The 27,500-nt window shown below is 44.6% G+C and overlaps 1 protein-coding gene across 1 annotated transcript in view; it reads left to right on the forward strand.

The window, feature by feature from the left end:
- Window positions 1–27,500, forward strand: part of LOC118360276 (membrane-associated guanylate kinase, WW and PDZ domain-containing protein 1-like) — a 228,660-nt gene that overhangs the window by 172,568 nt on the left and 28,592 nt on the right. Inside the window, 6 exon segments of the mRNA XM_052481927.1 lie at window positions 1,400–1,482; window positions 1,539–1,607; window positions 1,610–1,637; window positions 4,743–5,369; window positions 23,952–23,986; window positions 27,119–27,383. Of these exon segments, the coding sequence (XP_052337887.1) occupies window positions 1,400–1,482; window positions 1,539–1,607; window positions 1,610–1,637; window positions 4,743–5,369; window positions 23,952–23,986; window positions 27,119–27,383 (1,107 nt within the window).

Raw genomic sequence — 27,500 nt, forward strand, 5'->3', positions numbered from 1 at the left:
GAAAAGACAGACAGAAGACAGACATAGATAGGTAGACAAGTGAAAAGACAGGACAGGCAGACAAAGATAGGTAGACAAGTGAAAAGACAGACAGCAGGCAGGCAAGGCACAGACAGGCAAGATAGGTAGACAAGTGCAGGCAGACAGACAGGTGAAAAGATAGACAGACAGGCAGACAGACAGACAGACAGACAGACAGACAGAACAGACAGACAGACAGACAGATAGATAGGTAGACAAGTGAAAAGACAGACAGACATGCAGACAGACATGCAGACAGACAGACAGACAGACAGACATAGATAGGTAGACAGACAGACAGACAGAGACAGACAGACAGACAGACAGACATAGATAGGTAGACAAGTGAAAAAGACAGACAGACAGACAGACAGACAGACAGACAGACAGACAGACAGACAGACAGACATAGATAGGTAGACAAGTGAAAAGACAGACAGACAGACATAGATAGGTAGACATGCAGAAGACAGACAGACAGACAGACAGACAGACAGACAGACAGACAGACATAGATAGGTAGACAAGTGAACAGACAGACAGACAGACATAGATAGGTAGACAAGTGAAAAGACAGACAGACAGACAGACAGATAGGTAGACAAGTGAAAAGACAGACAGACAGGCAGACATAGATAGGTAGACAAGTGAACAGACAGACAGACAGACAAGTGAAAAGACAGACAGACAGGCAGACATAGATAGGTAGACAAGTGAAAAGACAGACAGACAGACATAGATAGGTAGACAAGTGAAAAAGACAGACAGACAGACATAGATAGGTAGACAAGTGAAAAGACAGACAGACAGACAGACATAGATAGGTAGACAAGTGAAAAGACAGACAGACAGACAGACATAGATAGGTAGACAAGTGAAAAAAGACAGACAGACAGACAGACAGACAGACAGACAGACAGACAGACAGACAGACAGACAGACAGACATAGATAGGTAGACAAGTGAAAAGACAGACAGACAGACAGAACAGACATAGATAGACAGACAAGTGAAAAGACAGACAGACAGACAGACAGACATAGATAGGTAGACAAGTGAAAAGACAGACAGACAGACATAGATAGGTAGACAAGTGAAAAGACAGACAGACAGACATAGATAGGTAGACAAGTGAAAAGACAGACAGACAGACAGACAGACAGACAGACAGACAGACAGACAGACAGACAGACAGACAGACAGACATAGATAGGTAGACAAGTGAAAAAGACAAAGGCAGCTAATGAGCTGACACGGATAGACAGACAGACAAATAGTTCCAAATAATGTTCTCTTCCCTGTGTTCTGTAGAAAAGAGGACAGACAGACATAGATAGGTAGACTGAAAAGACAGACAGACACAGACAGGAACAGACAGACAGACAGACAGACAGCAGAACTGAAGGTACCTTCATCAACACCAAACTGAAGAAGAGCAGACAGACATAGATAGGTAGACAAGTGAAAAGACAGACAGACAGACAGACAGACAGACAGACAGACAGACAGACAGACAGACAGACATAGATAGGGACGATGAGCAGGATGAGTTCCTCCAGATCAAGAGTCTTGACATAGATAGGTCCTGACAGCTGTGGATGGGAAGATGGAGACAGGTGCAGACATAGATAGGTACACTGTCAGACAGACAGACAGACAGGGGGCACTGACACACCATTTAGACAGAAAGACATTTGCCCCAGACAAAAGGACAGACAGACATAGATTGTGTAGACAGAAGTACTGAACATATTGGAGACATGGTAATAGACTTGCACCAGACATAGTACATTCACTGTAGGTTACTTACAGTTCTACAACTGTGTTACTAATGTGATGTGATAGTGACAGACAGACAGACAGACAGACAGTGACTGACAGACAGACTAATGTGATGTGACAGTGACATAGTTCTACTAACAGACAGTGTTACTAAGTGAAAAGACAGTGACAGTTCTACTAATAGGTAGACTAATGTGAAGACAAGATAGTGACTGTTCTACTAGACTGTGTTACTAATGTGATGTGATAGTGACAGTTCTACTAACCGCAGACTAATGTGACAGACAGTGACTAGATAGGTAGACTACAACAGACGTGTACAGACTAAGACAGACAGACAGACATAGATAGTGACTGTTCTAGACAGACTAACTGTGTAGGACACTAATGTGATGTGATAGTGACTGTTCTACAACTGTGTTACTAATGTGACAGTGATAGTGACTGTTCTACAACAGACAGACAGTTACTAATGTGAGTGATAGTGACTGTTCTACTAGACCGTGTTACTAATGTGATGACAGACATAGTGACTGTTCAGACTAACTGTGTTACTAAGTGATGTGATAGTGACTGTTCTACTAACTGTGTTACAGACAGACAGTGATGTGATAGTGACTGTTCTACTAACCGTGTTACTAATGTGATGTGATAGTGACTGTTCTACTAACTGACAGTTACTAATGTGATGTGATAGTGACTGTTCTACTAACCGTGTTACTAATGTGATGTGATAGTGACTGTTCTACTAACCAGTTACTAAGACAGTGATGTGATAGTGACTGTTCTAAAAACTGTGTTACTAATGTGATGTGATAGTGACTGTTCTACTAACTGTGTTACTAATGTGATGTGATAGTGACTGTTCTACTAACCGTGTTACTAATGTGATGTGATAGTGACTAACTGTTCTACTAACTGTGTTACTAATGTGATGTTCTGATAGTGACTGTTCTACTAACTGTGTTACTAATGTGATGTGATAGTGACTGTTCTACTAACCGTGTTACTAATGTGATTGATCCAGTGAGTCTTGTCCTACTAACTGTGTTACTAATGTGATGTGATAGTGACTGTTCACACCATTTATACTGTGTTACTAATGTGAAGTGATAGTGACTGTTCTACTAACTGTGTTACTAATGTGATGTGATAGTGACTGTTCTACTAACTGTGTTACTAATGTGATGTGATAGTGACTGTTCTACTAACTGTGTTACTAATGTGATGTGATAGTGACTGTTCTACTAACTGTGTTACTAATGTGATGTGATAGTGACTGTTCTACTAACTGTGTTACTAATGTGATGTGATAGTGACTGTTCTACTAACTGTGTTACTAATGTGATGTGATAGTGACTGTTCTACTAACCATGTGTTACTAATGTGATGTGATAGTGACTGTTCTACTAACTGTGTTACTAATGTGATGTGATAGTGACTGTTCTACTAACTGTGTTACTAATGTGATGTGATAGTGACTGTTCTACTAACTGTGTTACTAATGTGATGTGATAGTGACTGTTCTACTAACTGTGTTACTAATGTGATGTGATAGTGACTGTTCTACTAACCGTGTTACTAATGTGATGTGATAGTGACTGTTCTACTAACTGTGTTACTAATGTGATGTGATAGTGACTGTTCTACTAACTGTGTTACTAATGTGATGTGATAGTGACTGTTCTACTAACTGTGTTACTAATGTGATGTGATAGTGACTGTTCTACTAACTGTGTTACTAATGTGATGTGATAGTGACTGTTCTACTAACCATGTTACTAATGTGATGTGATAGTGACTGTTCTACTAACTGTGTTACTAATGTGATGTGATAGTGACTGTTCTACTAACTGTGTTACTAATGTGATGTGATAGTGACTGTTCTACTAACTGTGTTACTAATGTGATGTGATAGTGACTGTTCTACTAACTGTGTTACTAATGTGATGTGATAGTGACTGTTCTACTAACCGTGTTACTAATGTGATGTGATAGTGACTGTTCTACTAACTGTGTTACTAATGTGATGTGATAGTGACTGTTCTACTAACCATGTTACTAATGTGATGTGATAGTGACTGTTCTACTAACTGTGTTACTAATGTGATGTGATAGTGACTGTTCTACTAACTGTGTTACTAATGTGATGTGATAGTGACTGTTCTACTAACCATGTTACTAATGTGATGTGATAGTGACTGTTCTACTAACTGTGTTACTAATGTGATGTGATAGTGACTGTTCTACTAACTGTGTTACTAATGTGATGTGATAGTGACTGTTCTACTAACTGTGTTACTAATGTGATGTGATAGTGACTGTTCTACTAACTGTGTTACTAATGTGATGTGATAGTGACTGTTCTACTAACTGTGTTACTAATGTGATGTGATAGTGACTGTTCTACTAACTGTGTTACTAATGTGATGTGATAGTGACTGTTCTACTAACTGTGTTACTAATGTGATGTGATAGTGACTGTTCTACTAACCATGTTACTAATGTGATGTGATAGTGACTGTTCTACTAACTGTGTTACTAATGTGATGTGATAGTGACTGTTCTACTAACTGTGTTACTAATGTGATGTGATAGTGACTGTTCTACTAACTGTGTTACTAATGTGATGTGATAGTGACTGTTCTACTAACTGTGTTACTAATGTGATGTGATAGTGACTGTTCTACTAACTGTGTTACTAATGTGATGTGATAGTGACTGTTCTACTAACTGTGTTACTAATGTGATGTGATAGTGACTGTTCTACTAACTGTGTTACTAATGTGATGTGATAGTGACTGTTCTACTAACTGTGTTACTAATGTGATGTGATAGTGACTGTTCTACTAACTGTGTTACTAATGTGATGTGATAGTGACTGTTCTACTAACTGTGTTACTAACTGTCCCGTCCGTCTCCGTGTCTTCCTTCTCTAGGTGATGTCATAGTAAGTGTGAATGACATCATCGTGCTTGGCTACACCCACGCCCAGGTGGTGAAGATCTTCCAGTCCATCCCGATCGGCTCCATGGTGGACCTGGCCCTGTGCCGCGGCTACCCTCTGCCCTTTGACCCCGACGACCCCAACACCAGCCTGGTGACCTCCGTGGCCATCCTGGACAAGGAGCCCATCATCGTCAATGGTCAGCAGAGCTATGACTCCCCGTCCAGCCACGGCAGCCAGACCGGAGGCCCCATTAACGGGATGAGGGAGCCGCGGGCCCTCAGCCCCTCGGCGGAGGTGGCGTCCAACGGCTCACACGGCTACTCCTCCAGCGACGTGGTCACCCTGGCGTCGTCCATCGCCGGGCAGCCCGAGCTGATCACAGTGCACATGGAGAAGGGCGATAAGGGCTTTGGGTTCACAATCGCTGACAGCTTGACGGGTGGGGGTCAGAGGGTGAAGCAGATTGTGGACTACCCCCGCTGCAGGGGCCTGAAGGAGTCAGACATTCTGATGGAGGTGAACAAGAGGAACGTCCAGAACATGACTCACAACCAGGTGGTGGACCTGCTCAGCAAGTGTCCCAGAGGCAGCGAGGTCACCATGCTGGTGCAGAGAGGTACGTAAGTCCACTGATTAGGGTCAGGAGGGAGGGAGAGGAGGAAGGACGGAGGGGTGTCTGGTCATCATGCTGGTACAGTGGGGTACATGTTCAACCCAGGGAGGAGGATAGGGGAAGGAGGGAATGAGAGAGGGGGAGGGATTGGTTCGCAGATAAAGACACTTCCACTGGCAAACAGCATGAATAGCTGAGATGTTGAGTGTGTGAGGGGGTAAGTGGGTTAAAGGTTGAATAAAGGAGGTTGTGGATCTTATGTAGAGAAGAGAAATGAGTGGGTGATCAGATAAGTGAGAGAGGGAATGGATGGAAAGGTGGAGAGCATGGCCAGGATGGGAGGAGGAGACAGAGGAGAAGAGAGGAGGATGGTGTTAGGTCAGGGACTCTTATCTGTCCTGATTATGGATGAAGAGTGACTCTGCTGAGATGCTGCTAATCTCCCTGTGTTCTGTCAGCTCATAGGCTCGCCTACTTTTCTCTTTCGTTCTCTCTCTCTCTCTCTCTCTCTCTCTCTCTCTCTCTCTCTCTCTCTCTCTCTCTCTCTCTCTCTCTCTCTCTCTCTCTCTGTTCTCACTATTTATCTCTTATCTTTTCTATTTATTTAACTTATTCTTTATCACTTTCTCTATTCTTTCACTCTTTTTCTCTCATTATCTTTTACTTATTCTCTCTCACTTTGTATCTCTCCTCGTTTCTCTCTCTCTCCCCCTCTCTCCCCTCTCTCACTCCCCCTCTCTCCCCTCTCTCACTTTGTATCTCTTGCCCTCTCTCTCCCCTCTCTCACTTTGTATCTCTTGCCCTCTCTCCCCCTCTCTCTCACTTTGTATCTCTCTCCCCTCTCTCTCTCTCACTTTGTATCTCTCTCTCTCTCTCCCTGTATCTCTCTCTCTGTTCTCTCTCTTATCTTTTCTATTTATTTCTCTCTTTATCTCTCTCTCTCTCTCTCTTTTCTCTCATTATCTTTACTTATCTCTCTCACTTTGTATCTCTCTCGTTTCTCTCTCTCTCTCTCTCTCTCTCCCTGTCCCCTCTCTCCCCTCTCTCCCCTCTCTCCCTGTATCTCTTGCCCTCTCTCTCTCTCTCTCCCTGTCTCTCCCCCTCTCTCTCACTCTCTCTCTCTCTCTCTCTCTCTCTCCCTCCTCTCCTGTATCTCTCCTCTCTCTCTCTCTCTCTCTCTCTCTCATGTATCCTCTCTCTCCTCTCTCTCTCTCCCTCTCTTTTCTCATCCCCACTCTCTCACCCCTCTCTCTCTCTCCCTCCCTCTCTCTCTCTCCTCCTCTCTCTCTCCCTCCCTCTCTCTCTCTCTCATCCCTCTCTCTCATCCCCCCCTCCCTCACCCTCTCTACCTCACCCCCCTCTCTCCCCCTCTCTCTCTCCCTCTCTCCTGTCTCTCTCCCTCCTCTCTCTCTCCCCCTCTCTCCCTCTCTCTCTCCCCCTCTCTCTCTCTCTCCCTGTATCTCTCCCTCTCTCTCTCTCTCTCTCTCTCTCTCTCTCTCTCCTTCTCTCTCTCTCCTCCTCTCTCTCCTTCCCATCTCTCTCTCCCTCTCTCTCCATCTCTCTCTCTCTCTCTCTCTCTCTCTCTCGCTCTCTCTCTCTCTCTCTCGCTCTCCATCTCTCTCTCCCTCTCTCTCCCTTTCTCTCCCTCTTTCACCCTCTCTTTAAGCCTGGTCTGTGTCTGTGTCTGTGTTGCTTAGATGATAGTTGGGTGTGTTAGTAGTGAGAGGGCTCAGCCAAAGACGCCGTCCTAGATCAAAGTGTCTTCTGTTCCAATTAGCTTGGGAGGATACAGAGAGAGGAACAGAGAGAGGAACAGAGAGAGGTGGGGTGAAGGGAGAGCAATATGGGGAAAGAGAGGTACAGAGCAGAAAGAACAGCCACTGATTTTGAATAGAGGAATGTGAAATGGAGTCTGAAGCTAGTCAAGTGAGCAGCAGAGCTGTTAAAGCAGAAGTCTATATTCCACAGGAGGTTGGTGGCACCTTAATTGGGGAGGATGGGCTCGTGGTAATGGCTGGAGTGGAATAGGTGGAATGATGCCATTCCATTTGCTCTGAGCCGTCCTCCCCTCAGCAGCGTCCTGTGATGTATTCACACGTCATTAATGTCTATGATTAACCTTCCTATGTCAATACAATCCAGATCATCTTTATCACATCAATTACCAACGGAGATTTAACATAATAGGTCTGTAAAAAAATGAATAGGTGGATGTATTCCTTAAAGGTTTACACTCAAACCTTCCTGTGTTAAAATAATAATTAAATTAAATTCAAATAATTATAAAAGGTTACAGTCAGAGTTTTGCAAGGCTAGAGAAAGAGACAAACTGTTAATAGCAACCATCATTATCCATACTGTATCTAACCATGCGCTAATTTGGCTTCAGCCCTCATCATTTGTGAAATTGCTCACCCTGCCTCCTTCCCTAGATCCCTATTAGCTGAGGGTGGGCATATGCAGGCAGCATCAATTATGAACTGTAATGAGTTGACCTTGGGTTTCCTGGGCTGAAATAACGCTGCTGTATTGACTGACTAAATGTCAGCATCATTACTGGCCTGTACAAGACTAATACACACACAGATACAGCCCGTCTCCTGGCTGCTAGAACATCCACAGGGTTAGAGGGAGAGAGGAAGGGCATGGCTACGGGGCAGACGTGGAGAGACACCAGAGACCATCTCCCTTAGCGTAGAAGGCAGGGGATCATTACACTAGACCCAGGTCAGTTCATTGGTCAATTTCCTGTTGATGAGGTGCTGAGATACTGTGGGCTTGGGTTAACATTGTGTAGGGTTGTATATTGTCTATGTGAAGCTGTGAGCAGCAGACTGAGGTTTTTGTGGGAATGGAGGGAGCAGTGGCTTGCTGTCTGGCTGGTTGGCTTGCTGTCTGGCTGGCTGGCTGGATGTTTTGCTGGCTGTCTGTATGGCTGGCTGGTTGGCTGGCTGTCTGTTTCGCTGGCTGGCTGTCTGGTTGGTTGGCTGGCTGTCTAGTTGGCTGTCGGAAGAGGAGGAGGAGGAGGAGGAGGCAGTGAACTTTCTGGTGATTTTCTGATAATGCCTCATAACCCATAACAAACAACACCTTTAGACGATCAGAGAAGGAGTAGGAGGGAAGGAGGAAGGGAGAAGGAGGAAGGGAGGGTAGAAAGGAGGGAGAAAAAGAGGAAGTAATTCAAGATGGGGAATGTCCAAGCTGTATGTGTTTAGAAGATGAGAGGGAGGTAAAAATAAGTTTGAGCTCAGGAATTGCAGAAGGTTATCAGAGTAAGGTGGTATGTAGAGAGGAAAGAGAGGAGGATGAGGGGAGAGGAAGAGGAGGAGGCTCAACAATGCTCAATGAGAGAAGCAGCTGATTTAGGGAAGAGGAGGAGGAGGCTCAACAATGCTCAATGAGAGAAGCAGTTGGTTTAGGGAAGAGGAGGAGGAGGCTCAACAATGCTCAATGAGAGAAGCAGCTGGTTTAGGGAAGAGGAGGAGGAGGCTCAACAATGCTCAATGAGAGAAGCAGTTGGTTTAGGGAAGAGGAGGAGGAGGCTCAACAATGCTCAATGAGAGAAGAAATTGGTTTAGGGAAGAGGAGGAGGAGAGGAAACCCTCCCTTGGGTAGATGAATAAAATATTTAATCTCTGCATCTTTGAGTCACCAGTCTGTTCTGTCTGAGAGAGAGAGAGAGAGAGAGAGAGAGAGAGAGAGAGAGAGAGAGAGAGAGAGAGAGAGAGAGAGAGAGAGAGAGAGAGAGAGAGAGAGAGAGAGAGAGAGAGAGAGAGAGAGAGAGAGAGAGAGAGAGAGAGAGAGAGAGAGAGAGAGAGAGAGAGAGAGAGAGAGAGTTAGAGTTAGCAGACCGCATGGGGAGGCGGTGATCACTCTGGCTAACGAGAGAGAGAAGACATACAGGAGGTGTGCATCATGCCGTCATGTCAATATCTTCACAACCAGCAGTATGCAGACCACATCCAGCATCCTCTATCACATGGTCTCATTTCAGTTAGATACTGTATGTCGGTAATAAAACGTGATTGTCCTTCTTACCTTGAGTCATATAGAGCTGTCAGCATTATCTGAGATATGCAGAGTTACAATCATCCCTGAAGATTGGCAGAAACACTGTTTATGATGATACAACAGTTCAGCTATTTATTCTCATCGCCTCAGGGGACCAGGAGTTCTCTGCATCTCTAAATGGAGTTTCTGAAAAATAGAAAAGTTGTTTGTGTGGGAGGAGAAAAGTTCAGAGGCATCGAGAATTGATTGTCCGTAAGGGGTTCAGTTTTGCTAGCTACGCAGTACAAATGTTTAATGAATGCATATTGTCTAGCTGTACAATGTGTTTTGTCAGTACATCAATATGTGCCACAATAGCATAACAATGTATCAGAAGTGAATTGAATCGTGACTTGGACGTAGGACATCCCAACGAATGGGCGTCCTAGTTTTCAATGTTTAACCCATAGACTAATATCAAGAGAGGGGAGAGGGAGAACGTTTCAGATCAACATACGTATAGTACATGAACTCTTCTCATCCACTCCCACCCTTACCTCTCCTCCTTCCCCCCTCAAAACCTTGTACCTTCAATATCTCTCCTCCCCTCCGTTTCTCTCTCTGCGAGGTGAGTTGTAAATATCCTCCATCTTGCCTTGCCTTTGTTGCCATGACAATGCTCCACCGCACCTCAGTAGGGACTGTCCCCTTGGGGATGATAGGATCAAGAGAGAGAGGGGGGGAGAGGGAGGGGGAGAGAGAGAGAGAGAGAGAGGTGGGAGAGGGAGGGAGGGAGAGAGAGAGAGAGAGATAGATAGAGGTGGGAGAGAGAGAGAGAGAGAGAGAGAGAGAGAGAGAGAGAGATAGAGGTGGGAGAGGGAGGGAGGGAGGGAGGGAGGGAGGGAGGGAGGAGAGAGAGAGAGAGAGAGAGAGAGGGGGGGGGGTAAATGGCAAGAAGAAAAGAGATGGGTGTAGATCAAGAATAAGAGGAAGATATTGAAAGGTGACTAGAAAGACAACATGGGGATGTGTAGAAGAAGGTGAAGGAGTTTAGCCAAACAAAATAGGATATTTGTCATGATGTTCCTGTAGCACTCTGACGTATGGACAGTTGAGAACAGCCATTCATTCCCTTAGTGTGGGCACTACTGAGAACATATCCAAGGCCACAGCCTGAACAGAGCATAGACACAGACTCACTGAAATAATACATGTCATGTACCCCCACGCACACACCCACCCACTCACATGTCGACTCTAACACACCCACCCACTCACATGTCGACTCTAACACACCCACCCACCCACCACTTTCTCCCCATAATCTCCTCATTAATAGATGTCCCTACCCAGTCAGCTGGGTGGCTATGGCACAGTTCAGACCGACTCACAGCGTCTCTCTCTGTTAAACCTGGAACGTTCCACAGCTCCATGCTCTTAGAGTCCTCAGTCCATTACAGATCAACTCACTGACCACTCTGCTCTTTCACTCCAACACTGTTTACTTCCCAACATTAGCATCACAATAGCCAGGCCTTTTTAGTCATTCAGACAGCATGGTCTGCTCAATGTTCAGAAGACTGGGCCTTTTAAGCCAGTGTTCCATTCTTAGTGATCAATCCAGAGGCCTTTAAGACGAGAGACGGGCCATCGGATTCATTGTTCCGTTTCCGAGTATTGAGCAGAGCCTTGTTGTCATTCAGCTGCACAGGCTCAGGCAGGAGGAAGGAACTAGGTGGTTTGAGCACAATTCATCATTCACACCTTGTGGGTGTATGTTGGATGGGATGGGGGGGTATTTTTTATTCTATTTTATTTATCCTTTATTTAACTAGGCAAGAACAAAACACACATCACAGCAAGAGAGACAACACAACACTATATAAAGAGAGACCTAATACAAGAACATAGCAAGGCAGCAACACATGACAACACAGCATGGTGGCAACACAACATAACAACAACATGGTAGCAATACAACATGGTAGCAGCACAAAACATGGTACACACATTATTGAGCACAGTCAACAGCACAAAAGTCAAGTGTGTGTATAGTGTGTGTATAGTGTGTGTGTAGTGTGTGTGTGTAATATCCCAAAATAATTTTTGGCTGTAGCTAATAATGCAAGAAATGTACTGAGCAGAAATTGAAAGAAATAACCCCCTAAATAAATACTGTTGTCTAGGACCTAGAAGCAGGCCGTCATGTCTGTCGGTGTCATCTTGTAGGAAGTGCATAGAGGATGTTGTTCCCACTGTGACGATTACAACTTATCCAACCAGAAACTGTGGATAGATGGCAGCATTCATGCAAAACTGAAAGCGAAAACCACCACATTTACGGCAAGGTGACGAGGAACATGGATGAGTACGAACAGTGTAGTTATTCCCTCAGTAAGACAATCAAACTGGCAGAAAGACAGTACAGGGACAAAGTCAAGTCGCAATTCAACAGCTCCGATAGGAGATGTATGTGGCAGCGACCTGGACAAGCTATTCACCTTCTTCACCCACTTCCACGTGAGTAAAACATTTATGCGTGTTAACTGTCTCAAGGCTGTCGGCCCAGGCGGCATCCCAAGCCACGTCCACAAAGCTTGCGCAGACCAGCTGGCTGGAGTGTTTACGGACATATTCAATCAATCCTTATCCCAGTCTGTTGTCCCCACTTCAAGATGTCCACCATTGTTCCTGTACCCAAAAAAGCGAAGGTAACTGAACTAAATTACTATTGCCCGTAGCACTCACTTCTGTCATCATGAAGTGCTTTGAGAGGCTAGTTAAGGATCATATCACCTCCACCTACCCCACACCTCCAATTTGCATACCGTCCCAACAGATCCACGGATGATGCAATCGCCATTGCACTGGACATTGCTCTATCTGGACAAGAGGAATACCTGTATGGGGGAAAGCTGTTCTTCGGCTACTGATCAGCCTTCAACACCATAGTGCCCTCCTAGCTTATCACTAAGCTTTGGGCCCTGGGTCTGAACCCTGCCCTGTGTAACACGGGTGCCCCACAAGGGTGCGTGCCCAGCCCCCTTCTCTACTCCGTGTCCACCCATGACTGTGTGGCCACACACTTCTCCAACTCAATCGTCAACTTTGCAGAAGACACAAGAATGGTAGACCTGATTACCAACAACAATGAGACAGCCCTGGCGGGGTAGTGCCAGGAAAATAACCAGGAAAATAACCTCCCCTTCAAATGAAGAGGCTGATAGTGGACTTCAGTAGATAGCAGAGACAGCACACCCCCATCCACATCAATGAGGCTGCAGTGGAAAGAGTGAAAACCTTCATGTTCCTCGGCAACCTGAAATGGTCCAGCCACACAGACAGTGTGGTAAAAAAGGTCATTCGTCTTGGCACCTAAGACCTTCACGAACTTCTACAGATGCACCATTGACAGCATGCTGTCAGGCTATATCACTGCCTGGTATGGCAATTGCACCATCCTCAACCGCAGGGCTCTCCAGAGGATGGTGTGGTCTGCCCAGAGCATCACCAAAGCATACTGCCTTCCCTCCAGGACTTCTACAGCCCCCGGTGTCACAGGAAGAATAAGAAGATCATCAAGGACCTCAGCCACCAGGCAGTACAGGTGCATCAAAGCTGGGACCAAGAGACTGAAAAACAGCCTATATCTCCAGGACATCCAACTGTTCAATAGTCACCACAAGCCGGCCTCCGCCCAGTACCATGCCTTGCAAATAGTCTCTGTTACTAATCGGCCTCCGCCCTGTACCCTGCCCTGCACTTAGTCACTGCTACTAACCGGCCTGTACCCTGCCCTGCACTTAGTCTCTGTTACTAACCGCCCTGTACCCTGCCCTGCACTTAGTCTCTGTTACAAACCGCCCTGTACCCTGCCCTGCACTTAGTCACTGTTACGAACCGGCCTCCGCCCAGTACCCTGCCCTGCACTTAGTCACTGTTACTAATCGGCCTCCGCCCAGTACCCTGCCCTGCACTTAGTCTCTGTTACTAACCGGGCCTCCGCCCAGTACCCTGCCCTGCACTTAGTCTCTGTTACTAACCTGGCCTCCGCCCAGTACCATGCCCTGCACTTAGTCACTGTTACTAACCGGGCGACCGCCCAGTACCCTACCCTGAACTTAGTCACTGTTACTAACCAGGCCTCCGCCCAGTACCCTACCCTGCACTTAGTCTCTGTTACTAACCGGGCCTCCGCCCAGTACCCTGCCCTGCACTTAGTCTCTGTTACTAACCTGGCCTCCGCCCAGTACCCTGCCCTGCACTTAGTCTCTGTTACTAACCTGGCCTCCGCCCAGTACCCTGCCCTGCACTTAGTCTCTGTTACTAACCGGGCCTCCGCCCAGTACCCTGCCCTGCACTTAGTCTCTGTTACTAACCGGGCCTCCGCCCAGTACCCTGCCCTGCACTTAGTCTCTGTTACTAACCTGGCCTCCGCCCAGTACCCTACCCTGAACTTAGTCACTGTTACTAACCGGGCCTCCGCCCAGTACCCTACCCTCGAACTTAGTCACTCTTACTAACCGGGCCTCCGCCCAGTACCCTACCCTGAACTTAGTCACTGTTACTAACCGGGCCTCCGCCCAGTACACTACCCTGAACTTAGTCACTGTTACTAACCGGGCCTCCGCCCAGTACCCTACCCTGAACTTAGTCATTGTTACTAGCCAGCTACCACCCGTCCCTCAAACCTGCACCTTAGACACTGCTGCCCTATGTATAGGATAGGGTAGGTGGTCCTTCTCACCCCCCCCTAAAAGATTTAGATGCACTATTGTAAAGTGGCTGTTCCACTGGATGTCTTAAGGTGTATGCACCAATTTGTAAGTCGCTCTGGATAAGAGCGTCTGCTAAATGACTTAAATGTAAATGTAAATGTATATTGAACACTGGTCACTTTAATAATGTTTACATACTGTTTCACCTACTTCATAAGTATATTCTGCATTCTAGTCAAGGCTCATCCTATATAATTACTGCTCTACACACCTTCCCTATTCGCATACTGTCCATACTGTCTATACAGCATCATATACATATACTGTAGATTTATATTCCGGACCTTAACATTGCTCCTTCTAATTCTTAATTCCTTTATTTTCATTTGTGTGTATTTTTCGGTATACTGCACTGTTGGAGCTAGAAACATAAGCATTTCAATCTGATGTTGCGTGTGTGCTCGCACATACCTGTATGTCTCTGTGTGTACAATATGTAATATTGTATCTCCTTTTGTCCCTTGTGCATCAGCGGGCCTCTACATAACCTGGGCATTGGTCTAGATTTAACACACAGTGGCAGCAAGGACAGAACTGAGAGACGTGTACATCACGGTGCTGGAACTACTCTAACACAGTGAGGTGCTGAACCACGTGTGAACATTCATTACCGCAGCACGACATGTAAATCTGCTGCTTTAGCTGCATAAGTGGGCTGTTTGCAGAGCAAGGACAAGTCCGTTACAATCATTTCAATGCAGTTGTGGGCAATTAATTCACATTGAAAATTGCTCCAGATTATTTATCATATTTCATCAATTTGATGTGTAGGTCAGATTTAATGCCAGCCTGGCCGCAGATCTGAATACACTTTAGCTACTGTTCCCCTGACTAGCGATATACAGTATCATCAATATACTATTGAGTGGCATTGGGTAGGTCCACAATGCAAAACAATGTTTGGGAACCACTGGTCTAATCAACCTCTGTTGATCTTCTGATGTAACTTATGTGCATCCTGACACGCACACACGCACGCACGCACACACACACACACACACACGCACGCACGCACGCACGCACGCACGCACACTCGCACGCACACACGCGCACACACACACACGCACACTCGCACGCACGCACACTCGCACGCACACACACACACACACACACACACACACACACACACACACACACACACACACACACACACACACACACACACACACACACACACACACACACACACACACACACACTCACACACACTCATCATTCACATGCTTGCTATGATGTTTCTCCCACTCCTTGCCATTATAGACAATTCCACTGTCTGAAAAAAAGAGAGAGGGAGAGAGAAAGAGAGGATGAATTATGAATCATGGAGAGGGGCTTCGCAGGCAGCAACAGAAAGTTTGAACATTTAATGATTTTCGCCAATGCAGCAGAATGGGTAAAGAAAGAGCTTTCCTATCGTGTGTTAACATTGCAGGAAGGTTCCATGGATGTTTTCAGAGTGTTTTCTTTGTGCTGGGTTGCGGGATAGTGACAACGTGAGGGCATGCATCGTTCACAGGTGAACCTTAAATCAGTTTGAGATTAAAGTGGAGGATGGTTTATTGGCTTTATCTAAGGTGGATGAGATGCAGGAGAGAGGCTGAACCCTGGTAGATGGAGATACCTCAGGGATCAAACGCGCTTTGGGAGGTATTCATTATACATTTACATTTAAGTCATTCAGCAGACGCTCTTATCCAGAGCGACTTACAAATTGGTGCATTCACCTTATGACATCCAGTGGAACAGCCACTTTACAATAGTGCATCTAAATCTTTTTAGGGGGGTGAGAAGGATTACTTTATCCTATCCTAGGTATTCCTTAAAGAGGTGGGGTTTCAGGTGTCTCCGGAAGGTGGTGATTGACTCCGCTGTCCTGGCGTCGTGAGGGAGTTTGTTCCACCATTGGGGGGCCAGAGCAGCGAACAGTTTTGACTGGGCTGAGCGGGAACTGTACTTCCTCAGTGGTAGGGAGGCGAGCAGGCCAGAGGTGGATGAACGCAGTGCCCTTGTTTGGGTGTAGGGCCTGATCAGAGCCTAGAAAGTACAGATGCAGCATGCTCCATGTTAAACAGAAAGTGCTACTGTAGTTTGATAATGACCTGTAAAGCGTTATCAAATTCCCTACTTACATTATACATCAATCTGGTTTCCTAGGTAGTATGCTATCAATCTGGTTTCCCAGGAGGTATGCTATCAATCTGGTTTCCTAGGTAGTATGCTATCAATCTGGTTTCCTAGGTAGTATGCTATCAATCTGGTTTCCCAGGAGGTATGCTATCAATCTGGTTTCCTAGGTAGTATGCTATCAATCTGGTTTCCCAGGAGGTATGCTATCAATCTGGTTTCCTAGGTAGTATGCTATCAATCTGGTTTCCCAGGAGGTATGCTATCAATCTGGTTTCCCAGGAGGTATGCTATCAATCTGGTTTCCTAGATAGTATGCTATCAATCTGGTTTCCCAGGAGGTATGCTATCAATCTGGTTTCCCAGGAGGTATGCTATCAATCTGGTTTCCTAGGTAGTATGCTATCAATCTGGTTTCCTAGGTAGTATGCTATCAATCTGGTTTCCCAGGAGGTATGCTATCAATCTGGTTTCCTAGGTAGTATGCTATCAATCTGGTTTCCCAGGAGGTATGCTATCAATCTGGTATCCTAGGTAGTATGCTATCAATCTGGTATCCTAGGTAGTATGCTATCAATCTGGTTTCCTAGGTAGTATTCTATCAATCTGGTTTCCTAGGTAGTATGCTATCAATCTGGTTTCCTAGGTAGTATTCTATCAATCTGGTTTCCTATATAGTATGCTATCAATCTGGTTTCCTAGGTAGTATGCTATCAATCTGGTTTCCCAGGAGGTATGCTATCAATCTGGTTTCCTAGGTAGTATGCTATCAATCTGGTTTCCCAGGAGGTATGCTATCAATCTGGTTTCCTAGGTAGTATGCTATCAATCTGGTATCCTAGGTAGTATGCTATCAATCTGGTATCCTAGGTAGTATGCTATCAATCTGGTTTCCTAGGTAGTATTCTATCAATCTGGTTTCCTATATAGTATGCTATCAATCTGGTTTCCTAGGTAGTATGCTATCAATCTGGTTTCCTAGGTAGTATGCTATCAATCTGGTATCCTAGGTAGTATGCTATCAATCTGGTATCCTAGGTAGTATGCTATCAATCTGGTATCCTAGGTAGTATGCTATCAATCTGGTATCTAGGTAGTATGCTATCAATCTGGTATCCTAGGTAGTATGCTATCAATCTGGTTTCCTAGGTAGTATGCTATCAATCTGGTGTCCTAGGTAGTATGCTATCAATCTGGTTTCCTAGGTAGTATGCTATCAATCTGGTTTCCTAGGTAGTATGCTATCAATCTGGTGTCCTAGGTAGTATGCTATCAATCTGGTATCCTAGGTAGTATGCTATCAATCTGGTATCCTAGGTAGTATGCTATCAATCTGGTTTCCTAGGTCGTTTGCTAACAATCTGGTGTCCTCGGTAGTATGCTATCAATCTGGTATCCTAGGTAGTATGCTATCAATCTGGTATCCTAGGTAGTATGCTATCAATCTGGTATCCTAGGTAGTATGCTATCAATCTGGTTTCCTAGGTCGTTTGCTAACAATCTGGTGTCCTAGGTAGTATGCTATCAATCTGGTTTCCTAGGTAGTATGTTCTCAATCTGGTTTCCTAGGTAGTATGCTATCAATCTGGTTTCCTAGGTAGTATTCTATCAATCTGGTTTCCTATATAGTATGCTATCAATCTGGTTTCCTAGGTAGTATGCTATCAATCTGGTTTCCTAGGTAGTATGCTATCAATCTGGTATCCTAGGTAGTATGCTATCAATCTGGTATCCTAGGTAGTATGCTATCAATCTGGTTTCCTAGGTAGTATGCTATCAATCTGGTTTCCTAGGTAGTATGCTATCAATCTGGTATCCTAGGTAGTATTCTATCAATCTGGTATCCTAGGTAGTATGCTATCAATCTGGTATCCTAGGTAGTATGCTATCAATCTGGTTTCCTAGGTAGTATGCTATCAATCTGGTTTCCTAGGTAGTATTCTATCAATCTGGTTTCCTATATAGTATGCTATCAATCTGGTTTCCTAGGTAGTATGCTATCAATCTGGTTTCCTAGGTAGTATGCTATCAATCTGGTATCCTAGGTAGTATGCTATCAATCTGGTTTCCTAGGTAGTATGCTATCAATCTGGTATCCTAGGTAGTATGCTATCAATCTGGTATCCTAGGTAGTATGCTATCAATCTGGTATCCTAGGTAGTATGCTATCAATCTGGTATCCTAGGTAGTATGCTATCAATCTGGTATCCTAGGTAGTATGCTATCAATCTGGTATCCTAGGTAGTATGCTATCAATCTGGTATCCTAGGTAGTATGCTATCAATCTGGTATCCTAGGTAGTATGCTATGAATCTGGTATCCTAGGTAGTATGCTATCAATCTGGTATCCTAGGTAGTATGCTATCAATCTGGTATCCTAGGTAGTATGCTAGCAATCTGGTTTCCTAGGTAGTATTCTATCAATCTGGTTTCCTAGGTAGTATTCTATCAATCTGGTTTCCTAGGTCGTTTGCTATCAATCTGGTATCCTAGGTAGTATGCTATCAATCTGGTATCCTAGGTAGTATGCTATCAATCTGGTATCCTAGGTAGTATGCTATCAATCTGGTATCCTAGGTAGTATGCTATCAATCTGGTATCCTAGGTAGTATGCTATCAATCTGGTATCCTAGGTAGTATGCTATCAATCTGGTATCCTAGGTAGTATGCTATCAATCTGGTATCCTAGGTAGTATGCTATCAATCTGGTTTCCTAGGTAGTATTCTATCAATCTGGTTTCCTAGGTCGTTTGCTAACAATCTGGTTTCCTAGGTAGTATTCTATCAATCTGGTATCCTAGGTAGTATGCTATCAATCTGGTATCCTAGGTAGTATGCTATCAATCTGGTATCCTAGGTAGTATGCTATCAATCTGGTATCCTAGGTAGTATGCTATCAATCTGGTTTCCTAGGTAGTATTCTATCAATCTGGTTTCCTATATAGTATGCTATCAATCTGGTTTCCTAGGTAGTATGCTATCAATCTGGTTTCCTAGGTAGTATGCTATCAATCTGGTATCCTAGGTAGTATGCTATCAATCTGGTATCCTAGGTAGTATGCTATCAATCTGGTATCCTAGGTAGTATGCTATCAATCTGGTATCCTAGGTAGTATGCTATCAATCTGGTATCCTAGGTAGTATGCTATCAATCTGGTTTCCTAGGTAGTATGCTATCAATCTGGTGTCCTAGGTAGTATGCTATCAATCTGGTTTCCTAGGTAGTATGCTATCAATCTGGTTTCCTAGGTAGTATGCTATCAATCTGGTGTCCTAGGTAGTATGCTATCAATCTGGTATCCTAGGTAGTATGCTATCAATCTGGTATCCTAGGTAGTATGCTATCAATCTGGTTTCCTAGGTCGTTTGCTAACAATCTGGTGTCCTCGGTAGTATGCTATCAATCTGGTATCCTAGGTAGTATGCTATCAATCTGGTATCCTAGGTAGTATGCTATCAATCTGGTATCCTAGGTAGTATGCTATCAATCTGGTTTCCTAGGTCGTTTGCTAACAATCTGGTGTCCTAGGTAGTATGCTATCAATCTGGTTTCCTAGGTAGTATGTTATCAATCTGGTTTCCTAGGTAGTATGCTATCAATCTGGTTTCCTAGGTAGTATTCTATCAATCTGGTTTCCTATATAGTATGCTATCAATCTGGTTTCCTAGGTAGTATGCTATCAATCTGGTTTCCTAGGTAGTATGCTATCAATCTGGTATCCTAGGTAGTATGCTATCAATCTGGTATCCTAGGTAGTATGCTATCAATCTGGTTTCCTAGGTAGTATGCTATCAATCTGGTTTCCTAGGTAGTATGCTATCAATCTGGTATCCTAGGTAGTATGCTATCAATCTGGTATCCTAGGTAGTATGCTATCAATCTGGTATCCTAGGTAGTATGCTATCAATCTGGTTTCCTAGGTAGTATGCTATCAATCTGGTTTCCTAGGTAGTATTCTATCAATCTGGTTTCCTATATAGTATGCTATCAATCTGGTTTCCTAGGTAGTATGCTATCAATCTGGTTTCCTAGGTAGTATGCTATCAATCTGGTATCCTAGGTAGTATGCTATCAATCTGGTTTCCTAGGTAGTATGCTATCAATCTGGTATCCTAGGTAGTATGCTATCAATCTGGTATCCTAGGTAGTATGCTATCAATCTGGTATCCTAGGTAGTATGCTATCAATCTGGTATCCTAGGTAGTATGCTATCAATCTGGTATCCTAGGTAGTATGCTATCAATCTGGTATCCTAGGTAGTATGCTATCAATCTGGTATCCTAGGTAGTATGCTATCAATCTGGTATCCTAGGTAGTATGCTATGAATCTGGTATCCTAGGTAGTATGCTATCAATCTGGTATCCTAGGTAGTATGCTATCAATCTGGTATCCTAGGTAGTATGCTAGCAATCTGGTTTCCTAGGTAGTATTCTATCAATCTGGTTTCCTAGGTAGTATTCTATCAATCTGGTTTCCTAGGTCGTTTGCTATCAATCTGGTATCCTAGGTAGTATGCTATCAATCTGGTATCCTAGGTAGTATGCTATCAATCTGGTATCCTAGGTAGTATGCTATCAATCTGGTATCCTAGGTAGTATGCTATCAATCTGGTATCCTAGGTAGTATGCTATCAATCTGGTATCCTAGGTAGTATGCTATCAATCTGGTATCCTAGGTAGTATGCTATCAATCTGGTATCCTAGGTAGTATGCTATCAATCTGGTATCCTAGGTAGTATGCTATCAATCTGGTTTCCTAGGTAGTATTCTATCAATCTGGTTTCCTAGGTCGTTTGCTAACAATCTGGTTTCCTAGGTAGTATTCTATCAATCTGGTATCCTAGGTAGTATGCTATCAATCTGGTATCCTAGGTAGTATGCTATCAATCTGGTATCCTAGGTAGTATGCTATCAATCTGGTATCCTAGGTAGTATGCTATCAATCTGGTATCCTAGGTAGTATGCTATCAATCTGGTATCCTAGGTAGTATGCTATCAATCTGGTTTCCTAGGTAGTATTCTATCAATCTGGTTTCCTAGGTAGTATGCTATCAATCTGGTTTCCTAGGTAGTATGCTATCAATCTGGTGTCCTAGGTAGTATTCTATCAATCTGGTTTCCTAGGTAGTATTCTATCAATCTGGTTTCCTAGGTAGTATGCTATCAATCTGGTATCCTAGGTAGTATTCTATCAATCTGGTTTCCTAGGTAGTATGCTATCAATCTGGTGTCCTAGGTAGTATTCTATCAATCTGGTGTCCTAGGTAGTACGTTATCAATCTGGTTTCCTAGGTAGTATGCTATCAATCTGGTTTCCTAGGTAGTATGCTATCAATCAAATCAAATCAAATCAAATTTATTCATATAGCCCTTCGTACATCAGCTGATATCTCAAAGTGCTGTACAGAAACCCAGCCAAAACCCCAAACAGCAAGCAATGCAGGTGTAGAAGCACGGTGGCTAGGAAAAACTGCCTAGAAAGGCCAATCTGTTTTCCTAGGTAGTATGCTATCAATCTGATATCCTAGGTAGTTTGCTATCAATCTGGTATCCTAGGTAGTTTGCGATCAATCTGGTATCCAAGGTAGTTTGCTATCAATCTGGTATCCAAGGTAGTATGTTATCAATCTGGTATCCAAGGTAGTATGCTATCAATCTGGTATCCAAGGTAGTATGCTATCAATCTGGTATCCAAGGTAGTATGCTATCAATCTGGTATCCAAGGTAGTATGCTATCAATCTGGTATCCAAGGTAGTATGCTATCAATCTGGTATCCAAGGTAGTATGCTATCAATCTGGTATCCAAGGTAGTATTCTGCTGCAGGTGTTTTTTTTATAATAGCCCACATGACCTTAGAATTATAAGGTTCTATCTGCAAAAATATGATTCTGAGATAATTGGCTTTAACGTTCCAAACCTTCATTGGTAAAACATGTTTTATCTTGTATTCTTTATGGCTTAACAATGGGAGAATATTACCTAGGTAGAGGACATTGTACAGAACAAGGCTTTGTCAATAACTCAGTGTTGACTAAATGCAGCTAGAACCTTAGAATTCCTGTTGAATTGATACAAAGACAAAGAAGGAAGGGACAATAGTGCTTATCGGTATCTCTGCTGCTCTGCTCAGTGGGCTACTTGTCATGGATTTTGTACCAGTTGCTTGAAACAGGATGATTGTATCAGTTGGTTTTACAATTTAGGGTTTTGTTTCACAGCTAAACTGTGTGAATGGATATCATGGTTGTGAGGGGTTTGGAATAAAATGTTCACTTTAAATGTAGATTATTGGTATTCATCATCCCATTACTTCTAGTGTGTGTGTGTGTGTGTGTGTGTGTGTGTGTGTGTGTGTGTGTGTGTGTGTGTGTGTGTGTGTGTGTGTGTGTGTGTGTGTGTGTGTGTGTGTGCGTGTGTGAGAAGGAGGGTCGGGGGGGTAGGATGCAAGCAAGCCACAACGTGCAAGGATGAGGTGGGGGGAGGGTATAGGAAAAAAAGAGAGAGGGAGAAAGAGAGGGAGGGAGTAGACAAGATCTGCTTCTCAATGTGTGAGCGTTAAGCAGAGGAGCTGCTGCCTGCTGTAGGTGAACACACAGAGTCATTCAGAAGATGCTCTCAGTGAGGGGGGAGCTGACAATGGCCTTCCATATCATGCTCAAGCTCCTGGACTCTTGGTAATACAGATGTAGGATCTTCATTTCATCCCCCTGTTGCAGGATAACTTTCCTGGAAATGTAAAATGTGTAGTGTATTTGAGGTTTAAAAAGGATTCTGAAGTTTACTTTCCAGATGAAATTTCAAACGTGATCTTCCGTTACGAAAAATGTATCAACCCCTGCAAAAATTTAAATTTATTATAATCCACATAATAATTCACATTTCCTGTTGTTGCAGGATTATTTTCCTGCTGTAGAAAATTGGTCTCAAATTAAGATCCTCAATCTGTAGTTGAGATTCTACCTGCAGAGTGCTGTGTCTCATTCTCGTTTGGTGGTTTAGTCGCTCAGTGGCTCTTCTTCAGTGGTACGGTGGATGGGAGCAACCTTCTGCAGCGTCAGTCAGTCAGTCAGCTTCACTAATGCAGAGAGATCAGTAGCTCCTGTCTTAGTAGCAGGAGAGAGAAGGGGTGAGAGAGAGAGAGAGAGAGAGAGAGAGAGAGAGAGAGAGAGAGAGAGAGAGAGAGAGAGAGAGAGAGAGAGAGAGAGAGGAGAGAGAGAGAGAGAGAGAGAGAGAGAGAGAGAGAGAGAGAGAGAGAGAGAGAGAGAGAGAGAGAGAGAGAGAGAGAGAGGGAGAGAGAGAGAGAGAGAGAGAAGGTGTGAGAGAGAGGGTGAGAGAGAGGGTGAGAGAGAGAGAGAGAGGGTGAGAGAGAGAGAGAGAGAGAGAGAGAGAGAGAGAGGGTGAGCGAGAGAGAGGGAGGGGGAGGGGAGGGAGGGAGAGGGTTAGCAGACCGCATGGGGAGGCGGTGATCACTCTGGCTAACGCACAACGTAGCACAGCGCAGTGCCACTCTGAGAATGAGAGAGAGTGAGAGCTGGGCTAGCTCAGCTCTGCAGCAGGACCCGTCGTCCTTCCCTCCATCCTTGCGTCCATCCGTCTGTCCGGTGAAGTGGTTGTTTTTGCTCGGGGTGAGCGGTTACGGAGTAACGCCGGTCATTAATGCTCTCTCTGTCTCTCTGCCGCTGCTTTGCAGGAGTGGTGCCAGCCAAGAGGAGCCCCAAGCTGGTGGTAAGTACAACACAACTCTCTTCTTCTCCTTCTCCCTTTCCTCCTCTGCATGTGTTAGTGTTATTCCCCCGGTGCATGCCTGCATTCTACTGGATGGATGTGGGGGCTATTTAAAGAACAAAAGACATGGATCCTTCCATATACCTCCCCTGCTACTTGTCTTTCTCCCCTCTTTCCCCTCTCTCTCCCTCACTGTCTGTGACCTCCTTTTCTTTCTCTCTTTCTGAAACTCCCCATTGCTCCCTCTCCCTGTCTTTTCTCTCTCCATATTATATCTCTCTTTCTCTCCCGCTCTCTCTCGCTTCCTCCCTCCACCTCTCCCATGCTGTCATACTATCAGCGATTAAGGTTGGCCTTGGTGCCCTGGTTGAGTCGTTGTATTAGTGAACAGCTGGTAGAGGTGGCATAGGGTCATGGATGAGGGGAAAGAGGGAGGAGGGAGGGGCTGTCATAGTAGTGGCTTGTGTAGAGGAGGATAGATTAACAAATAATGATGGAATGAGGGAAAGACCTGAAGGAAATGTTAGAGGCATTCTATGGGAGTGACTCACATGCTTGAGCCCAGAGGTACAGTGGACAGAGAGGAGAGGCACAGTGCTACCTCAGTGCTGGAGCAGTAGGATGGCCTCTCCAGGGACAATAACTTTATTCTGAGGTTTAAAGAGCGAACGCCTCCTCATCCTTAACACACATCTTAACCTGATGAGAAGTCAATACTGGCTATGAGGAGACAACACTAGAGCTGTAAATAACACTCAGCCCATGGCATCCCCTGGAGCCTCATCCAGAGGGTAAAGTTGTCCCTAGAATGGATTCTAGATCCGTTTTGTGTTCTGCCACCCTATTGGTTTAAATCAGTATTTGGGGAGGCAGCAAAGGAGGAACACTCCACTCACAGTGATTTATGCTCACAACTGTGTTTTTATTATGACTGTTTATCAAACCTTAGCTCGTCATCAGGTAAAGGGAGGGTGGGCTAAACCTAGTTCAGTGCCAAACCACAGCCATCCACAGAGTATGTATACTATAGGAATGGGGATAATACATTACATACATATTCAGTGTTCCTGTTAACAGGAAGCAGGGCTATTTGGGATTAGGGATTAGTGAGATATGGCATCGGTCATAGATGGGGCATCGCTGCTTGAGGTCATGTGACAGGGTGGGGGAGGGGAAGGGCTCTGTAAGGGTTGAGCGGGGGCAATGGTGACCCTGGTCGGTTGCCACTGTCAATTCGTTTTTCACGATGGGAAAGCAGTCTTTGTGTTGTATCATTGAAATGTCAGGCTGCATGCAAGTCTGTGTCAGCCTCTCAGCGCTGTTCTGCCTCTGATGCTGGGCTTTAAATATGTGCTTAGAGTACACTGCCATTTGCAAGAGGGACCCAATTGTCTTGGTGTATTTGCAAAGTGTGGGCTTGTAAGTGTGTTTTTGTTTCTACTAACAAGCTTGTGTTTGCTTTTCCTCTCATGCATGATGTTGATTTTAATATTTTATCAACCATAAGAAATATCATAGAACTGTCAAATGTCTTAATGTATCTAGATAGAACCTGATGACATGGTTTCCTTGGCCTGAACCTGTATGTTCAATGTGTTAGACACCTCCGGGTTTTTCATATTCCATTTGATAAGCTTCTTCAAATGTCCCACAGTCTTAGAACCAAGCTTAGAGGTCTTATATTCAGTGAATTGCACTGAAATGAATATATCTTTTTTGTATAAAACAAAACCTAAAAAACTGAAAACTAGTGTTATTGGCTGAGAGGATTGGAACATTAATTCTGTACAATTGTGAAAATGATGATAATGCCCTTTTAGTGTAAGAGCTATTTGAGAAGAGCGTCTGAAATGTCAGCCCGTTTTGGTGGGAAGCAGTTCTTTCCTTCCTGGTGTCATGATAAATGGGGGGACATGAACACAGTGTGTGTATGAATAAACACATCCTGTTGTCTTATTGTAATATAAAGAAACTATTCAGAGACTGTTCTGTGTGTGGGCGTCATAGAAACCATGTCATCTCTCCCGCACACCGTTAGAATGCAGCTCTTACTGACCGACACAATCAATTCACTTGGTGTTTCTATGATAATGACCTTGGATGGTTGTTTCCTTATTCTCTCTCTCGACTACCTTCCCTTCTTACTCATCTCTCTTTTTTCACTCCGTCTTTATTCTGTCTTCTCTTATTCGCCCTCTCTTTCTCCTTCTTTCTCTCTATCCCCTCACCTTCTCGTCTTATCTCTCTCCCCCTGTCTTCTCTTATTCGCCCTCTCTCTTTCTCCTTCTTTCTCTCTATCCCCTCACCTTCTCGTCTTATCTCTCTCCCCCTGTCTTCTCTTATTCGCCCTCTCTTTCTCCTTCTTTCTCTCTATCCCCTCACCTTCTCGTCTTATCTCTCTCCCCCTGTCTTCTCTTATTCGCCCTCTCTCTTTCTCCTTCTTTCTCTCTATCCCCTCACCTTCTCGTCTTATCTCTCTCCCCCTGTCTTCTCTTATTCGCCCTCTCTTTCTCCTTCTTTCTCTCTATCCCCTCACCTTCTCGTCTTATCTCTCTCCCCCTGTCTTCTCTTATTCGCCCTCTCTTTCTCCTTCTTTCTCTCTATCCCCTCACCTTCTCGTCTTATCTCTCTCCCCCTGTCTTCTCTTATTCGCCCTCTCTTTCTCCTTCTTTCTCTCTATCCCCTCACCTTCTCGTCTTATCTCTCTCCCCCTGTCTTCTCTTATTCGCCCTCTCTTTCTCCTTCTTTCTCTCTATCCCCTCACCTTCTCGTCTTATCTCTCTCCCCCTGTCTTCTCTTATTCGCCCTCTCTTTCTCCTTCTTTCTCTCTATCCCCTCACCTTCTCGTCTTATCTCTCTCCCCCTGTCTTCTCTTATTCGCCCTCTCTTTCTCCTTCTTTCTCTCTATCCCCTCACCTTCTCGTCTTATCTCTCTCCCCCTGTCTTCTCTTATTCGCCCTCTCTTTCTCCTTCTTTCTCTCTATCCCCTCACCTTCTCGTCTTATCTCTCTCCCCCTGTCTTCTCTTATTCGCCCTCTCTTTCTCCTTCTTTCTCTCTATCCCCTCACCTTCTCGTCTTATCTCTCTCCCCCTGTCTTCCACCCTGTCTCCCTCCCCATTCTGTCCATTCAGCAGCAGCTGGAGAGGAAGAACAGTCAGAGCAGCTCCCAGCACAGTGTGTGCAGCCATCGCAGCACCCACACAGACTCTCCCAGCCACCCCTCCTCCAACATGCCCAGTGAGGCCGTAGGCCCTCCTCCGGCCGCCCCCACTCACCTGTTGCCTGGCCTGCCTCCCCTGCCCACCCATGACCCTGGAGATGGTACCATGACCCTCCAGAAGAAGCCAGACCCCTTCAAGATCTGGGCCCAGTCCAGGAGCATGTATGAGAGCAGACGTGAGTCATCAGTCATCACTTCACTGTGGTTGTTTGGCACAACTGAAGTGTAGGTTCAACAATGCTGCCGAACACAAATACATCAAACATTTATAAACTAGAGTGAATGAGCCTGGG

The sequence above is a fragment of the Oncorhynchus keta genome, chromosome 27 (assembly GCF_023373465.1).
Source record: "Oncorhynchus keta strain PuntledgeMale-10-30-2019 chromosome 27, Oket_V2, whole genome shotgun sequence".
Taxonomy (NCBI): domain Eukaryota; kingdom Metazoa; phylum Chordata; class Actinopteri; order Salmoniformes; family Salmonidae; genus Oncorhynchus; species Oncorhynchus keta.